The sequence below is a fragment of the Glycine soja genome, chromosome 17 (genome assembly GCF_004193775.1).
Source record: "Glycine soja cultivar W05 chromosome 17, ASM419377v2, whole genome shotgun sequence".
NCBI classification, from domain to species: Eukaryota; Viridiplantae; Streptophyta; class Magnoliopsida; order Fabales; family Fabaceae; genus Glycine; species Glycine soja.
Window position 1 is genome coordinate 9,059,706 of NC_041018.1, and position 6,764 is coordinate 9,066,469.

The 6,764-nt window shown below is 30.4% G+C and overlaps 1 protein-coding gene across 2 annotated transcripts; it reads right to left on the reverse strand.

The window, feature by feature from the left end:
- Positions 1 to 928: 928 nt before the first annotated feature.
- On the reverse strand, positions 929 to 3,024 carry LOC114392370. 2 transcript variants are annotated; one of them, XM_028353488.1, is made up of 3 exons: positions 2,871 to 3,024; positions 2,291 to 2,447; positions 929 to 1,446 (listed from the first exon to the last, which is right to left on the reverse strand). In XM_028353488.1, exons 1-3 carry the CDS (start codon positions 3,022 to 3,024, stop codon positions 1,299 to 1,301), a joined length of 459 nt encoding a protein of 152 aa, XP_028209289.1. In that variant the 3' UTR covers positions 929 to 1,298. The 2 variants fall into 2 exon arrangements, with proteins under 2 accessions (XP_028209289.1, XP_028209290.1); XM_028353489.1 differs by having other exon boundaries at positions 2,291 to 2,454; positions 2,871 to 2,957.
- Between the last annotated feature and the right edge of the window lie 3,740 nt (positions 3,025 to 6,764).

The window sequence follows — 6,764 nt, forward strand, 5'->3', positions numbered from 1 at the left end:
GAATAGATGGATGGAGGATTCTTCCTCGAAGGACAAATTCGCCTCCACCTTGGTCCATTGACTCCTGTAGTAAAAGATGCTACATAAATTGAAAAACACTTCCAAATTTTTTCCTTGGAATTTTAAAAAAGAATAGAAATAATAAAGACTTGGAGTAATACTATACTAGTAGATATGAGATTCGGATTTTTTTTAAAAAGAAAAAATATATATTAATATTAAAGTTAATAAGATCCTTCTTTCAATTCACTTTTAATTAAAAAGTATCATTTTATTCTATTTAAGTTTTCAGAAATTTTTAGAGATATTTTATAACTAAAATATGATATAAATTGTTGCAGTTGTAAAGTGAACATATCAAGAATCAATTTTCCGCCCAGGACCAGGATCACAAGCTGATCAAATCATAGCAGCAAGTTATTAGCATCAATAAAACCATAGCACCAATATCTGATATACATCTTCTCCAATGTTATTAAAACTTAATCGGATACTGATGTAAAGAAATTAATTTACATTCATGCGTTTCACCAAAGTTAAATTGACGTCAAACTAGCAATGATCAAGTATATATTTATTAATTAACATAAGATTATAAAAAGTTAAGTAAAACATAAAGCTTCAGTCATTTTAAAAATTTAAAAATCAATCTAGAATAAAGCTAAAAAAATATATATAAAATGGTTGAAACCGATTTTCCACAACCAATTTTTACCCTGTTTTAACCAATTTTCTGCTCTACCAATTTATTTAGATTGAATCAGCGACTTAACCGGTTTCTATTTCAATCGGTCAAACTAGCCCAGTCGAATCTAATTTTGATGTCTACTTTTAGTCACTGTTTGTAGCTCCAACCCATTATCTACCATGTCAAACAATTACGATCATTATGACTAACTGAAATGCGCCTATATTGAGAGTGATGTACTTGGTAGCAAAAGCTGCGTAATATATAGATATAATAGATTATAATACGTTGCAAAAAATTCTCATCTTTTGGTCAAGTGATAGATAATAAGGAGGAGGGCGCTACCGATTGTGCTCCGCTGATTCACTTAACAGTGAACACCAAATCTACTACGAGGTTACAATCTGTTGACCATATTTTTAACGGAGAAACAAAATCCCCGAGTGATGTAAATCAAATATCACACAAAACAAAAAAAAAGTTTGAAAAAATCTTCATCAACCAATACAAAGAAAGGCAAGAGCAAGATGGAGGCCTCAATCCATAACCGTTGATTATCAATCTCTTCGCACTTATTACTCGTAATGTTCGAGGTTACTAATTATTTTTGCTACTTCATAGACAGAATAGAGGCCAATCCCACCCTCCATCCATACAACATAGACAAGCTGTGCCTTTGAGGGGTATTAGAAATCAGACCTGGTCGCGCAATTTGAGCAGGCTTTATCCCCATCTTCCAGCTACTTGTTTCCGAGGTCCTGAAATGATTTCAAAGTTCAGCCACTCAAGTTACCAGAAATCAATAGGTATTATATTAAGATAATAAGATCACAGGAAACATAATAAAGTAGAGCAGCATTTGGATATTCTCAAGTTAATAATAGCATATCAAACTAAATTAGTCATCTCTATGACAGAATGAAAATGAGCAAAGTAGAAGAAAATTCATGCAGATCAACGATAGAATTTGCCCCAGTGTATTTCCATGGCAAATTGAATTTGGAGAACAGAAGAAATGCTGGCAACTACAATCAATCAATCAATCAGAAGTTATGGCAGAAACCGTGGAGAACAGAAGAAATGCTGGCAACACTCTTCTATGTTGAAAATAGTCTATGCACTAACCATGTAAAATGATTTCACATTGTCATTCAATCACAAATAGTCATGTATGATGAGTTTGTTGACTATTACAATAACCATCTTAAAAGTAATATCTACCATAACTTCTGATTGATTGAACGTAGAAATTTTTTAACACTAACAGAAAATATTAATTAAACTTTTCTACTATTGGGCAAGTAGCATGTGCGCACTAGTAAATAGAGTGCAAATCCAGGTTAATTAGTAGGACCGACATAACATGTAATTCCCTCAATAACAAAGAGCATGTTGAATATAGGGTTAAGAAGAGTGTATTGTTACTTGTTAATACTCCTCTTGCAAGAAAACTAAGATTGAGTTAAAATACGATATCCCTAAAAACATTAGTGGGATAAGGCGTTGTTGTTGTTGTATCCCTAAAAACAATAGTTAGTGTTGGTTCTACAATTTCTCCACACCATATGGCAATTCAAAACCAGGAAAAAGAAAAACACATACACTGGTCGAGATGGGCCTTCACTTGCAAATGTTGCCATGCCCTGTCGTTGCTTGTGCTTAGGGTTCCCAGAGCAAATCACATAGATTCGTCCCCGGCGCTTAACTATCTGACAAAATTCACACATCTTCTTCACAGATGACCGCACCTTCATGGCTTCTGAGTTCTCAAGAAGGGAAAAACCAACAACAAGCTATGATTAACATTCAGGAACACACTGAACTAGACCTTGAAAGGGTTATAGAAACATAAAATTCCACAACAAGCATATGAAAATCTAGCAATTGAATTAAGTACATAGCTAGCAATTCATACAAACATCCTAGTCATGTTGATTCTAATACAATTGTGCAGAAACCGTGGCAGCAAACCTAATCATGAGTGTTTCTAATAAAAATCCCTAATCGATATATAATGCGAGGTTTTGCAAATTAAAATCATTAATCTTCTTCTAGTGAGATGTATAAGTAACAAAACAAAAATTATCTAAGAATCGAAAATAATGAAAGAAAGAAAATGGATACTTGGGGCACAAAATGCTAGAAATAAAATTAAAAATTAAAACATGGGAAAAAGACGAACCTTGTAGTGTCTGAGAGGTAAAGAGAGAGGGTATATGGCAACTGAAAGAACTATGACGAGATTCCAGAAGCGATGGATGGGAGAAGCAGAAAGAAAGGTTTTGGGGGCAACAAAGGCGAGTGGATTTTCGGCTTGGATCAGGCCCACTAAGCATGAGTGGATGTGTAAAGGTACTAGCCCATTCTTATCCTTTGGGTGTGCACATGTTGGTTGCGGGAACTACTAGGGGCACTCAGGAGTTTTGCTGGTACACCCAGCATAACATGGATTCCTATAAGGTTTACACATCAACAATCCATATTAAGTTTATGGATTGTCAATCCGTACGAGACTCAAAGAATTTTATTTTTTTAAAAATATAATTTTAAAATTAATGATCCAAGCAGAACATGTGATTTTTGTGTTAGCACAACACTCTAATCAATTAAGCTAATAAACTAATTATATTGTGTTAGCACAACACTCTAATCAATTAAGCTAATAAACTAATTATATTATAAAATAATTAATGTCGTTATATATAATACTAAAATTTCTAATGTGTATTTAATGCACATGTAAATTTACATAATAAATTTTATGATAATTAATTTTTATCTAATAATTTATTTATTTACATATATAAATTATAAATAAAAATCATAGGTTTAATAAAAAATTATATATGTAAAAAAATACCAAATTTATTTAATTATGAATTACTGTAATAAACATCTAAATACATCATTCAATTAAATATCATATTTTTTTAATTTTCAATCATTATAATAAACATCCAAATATATCATTCAATCATATATCAAATTTATTTAACTATTAATTATTATAATAAACATCTAAATACAATATCCAATTAAATATCAAACTTTTTTAATTATCAAATTTTATAAATAAAATAATATAAAAAATTATTTTAAAAAAATTCAAAACATAGAGATTTTCAATCCGTATGTTTTGAATCTTTTTAATACCCATTTCTTCTTCTCTTAATTTTAAGTCCTTAACATTTATTTTGGAGGAGAAATAAGAGATTTAATTATTATTTTAATTTTTTAATTCACATGCTAAATTTGACTTGACAAACAGAACGTTAAAATAGATAACAACTTATTTTTATCAAAAGTACTTTATTTTAGTTTTTTTTAATTAATAAATAGGTAGCACAATAAAACTTATGCCTTTGTTTTCCCTCTCAATGAGAATATCAAATAGATCCGAACACATCATTAACAGCAATAAATAAAAGAAAAGCTACCTAAACAAGCATCAAATCAGCTAAAGTTGCTAGAAATAATGAGGCAGCAAGTAGGAGAGTAATGCAAGACAATTAAAAACATAAACGGGCAGAATTCAACTTGAATTTGTCAAAACTTTATATCAACGTACTGAAATTACTTATCTTGATATCAAAGTAGTTAAAATTAATGTTAAACAACACTAACTTTTTTGACAAGATATCTGAAAAAATATATATAATGCGACCTGTGGCAATACTATTGGAATACTTATGGATTGTGGACGGTAGACCATAGCTAGCAAAGAAAAATTCAATATGTTTAATAGCCACTGTTCGCTTGCTGGGTACAATCAATAGCTCTAACAGTATGATTTTGGAACAACGAAGTTAACTCATAAAGGTGTGGTTGGCTATAGTAAGTTACATTCAACTGAACTAGCTTAGGTTATTGAAATGTGTATTTATTTTATTTTATTTTACAAATTTCTAACTTCAATTCAAACATACATTACAAATGACTCAGAATCACAAACAGGTGGTGGTCTAGTCCTTATTTGTTATTCTTTTTTTTTTTTACCAAAATTTGTTATTCTCTATTTTTTTTAATTATAAATTTATTTAATTTTAAAATTAATTACACTTTTTTTATATGAAATCAGTGTATTCCTTATTATTTATATATAACAATTTTGTTTGAGTAGGATAAGATAGAAACATTTTTTTTCATTATTGAATGTAACTACATATCTAAAATTTAAATTCTACTCTATTAGTATATAAACAACATATTAACTTATGTCATTATAGTAAAAGTATTTCAATTACTTTTAAACTTGGATCTCACGTCACCCTTATTTACCATTTAAGGCATGTTTATATTTCCATTACGTCTGGTTAACATAAATTCTAAAGTATTATTTTATGAGAAGTAACAATTTTTTATTATTTTTGATCAAATGATCGTTTGAAACCCCTTAAACATTAAAATAAACATGCTTTGTTTTTTAATTTCTGTTTTACTTCTTTTTTTTCCCATAAAGATATTGAATAGAATGAATTATTTTTTACCATTAAAATTTTAAAAATGAATATTTAAATATCCTTCAAAAACAAATAAATAGATCCGAAACATATAAAATGAAATCAATCTTGCTATACAATAAGTTATTATTGCAAAAATAGGTAAATACAAACAACTATCATTAAGAATCTCATCCTTAGACCAAAAACAAACAAAAAGTAGAATACCGGAAAGAGAAAGCATATCCACTAAAAAAAAGTTTTAGTAATTGATCCATGTTTTGTTATACCACCCTAAGAACCATTCCTATGATAAACAAACTTTCTGCTTACGTTGCATAGTAAGGGGACTTGGCGCTGTCAGTCACCCACCTCTCAACCTTAAAACGTCATTTTTGAGATTGCTTTTAACACAATATAATAAATTAGCAATTCTTAATTCAGCGAAATCAACCTGTTTAACAGATAATACACCCATAACAATCATAGATAAAAGAGTAAGATGGGCAAACATTATTGGCGGGGCATTGTTTACTATATATAAAAAGAATGAATGGTTGAAAGCCTACATAGATTAGGCAAAAAGCATTGAATGTTTTCTTCAACAGATGGAGAAGCACGCACGCATAGTATGGCCCACATGGAAAAGCACCCTATGTTTCCGAGAAACTTCCTTTATTTTTCAACAAAAAGAAAATACATAAAGCTGATGAAGTAAGATAATATTCATCGGTGAGATTTGCATGTCACATTGCTTTGTGGCTGCCATTGTGAATGGATGTGTGTGTATCACGCTCCACCCAAATTAGTTTTTGCCAATTTAGCTTTGATAAATGGTCACTCAAAACTCCCCACATCACCAACCATCCAGAAGATTGCAGCCATTTAAGAGTCTCAAAAGCTAAATGGTCACCACGACCACCAATGATTTGAGTAATACTACATTAGATTATTAGGTGCACCTCACGTTTTGCAATATATATATATTGGAGGATCACTTGTAAGTTCTAGGTCTAGTTGTCAAATTATAGCAGCCTAATGAAAATCAAACACATTCTTCCAAGTTCCTAGGACTATAGTAACTACACTCAAGGGATACATTATACATGGAGTTGAATTTTTTGTATTATTGATTTACTTAGAAGGCCACCATCCATCAATTGCATTTTGTGGACTATAAACGCTTGCCTCATTAGAATGATTAGATAAGGAATCACGGACAGGTAGAATGTTAATTCACATTATAACTCATGTTGATTGAGAGTAACTTATTTTTTTTTTGTCAAAAATGTGCGACTATGATAAAATTTGAGAGCAAAAAGTAGGAACAGAGCATATCCTTGCCGATCAATACTCATATCCATTAACTTAAGATTTCACGGTTGGCCATTCATCATCAACTTTTTCTTTTAGAAGTATATGTAATGGATAATGGATAATTTATTTTTCTCTTATCTGTTTTCTAAAATCAAAGAAAACTACAAAGCAGTTGAGAGAATTCCATAATTGCAGGGATTTCCCCTACGTTAACCATCGTCTAATCAAGATGGCCCTGCCAAAGGAAAGAAATAATAGTATATTAATCCAACGCTGAAGACTTTTCCTAGCTCTGGAAAGCCAAATTTAATTTTAAAATA

Bases quoted from the DNA above. Each gene is read 5' to 3' on its own strand.
- LOC114392370 (XM_028353488.1), bottom strand. From the start codon at position 3,024: ATGCTTAGTGGGCCTGATCCAAGCCGAAAATCCACTCGCCTTTGTTGC. The intron at 2,448-2,870 runs GTTCGTCTTTTT...TTGAGAACTCAG, and splicing joins TACCTCTCAGACACTACAAG to AAGCCATGAAGGTGCGGTCA. The intron at 1,447-2,290 runs GTATGTGTTTTT...AAATCATTTCAG, and splicing joins GAAGGCCCATCTCGACCAGT to GACCTCGGAAACAAGTAGCT.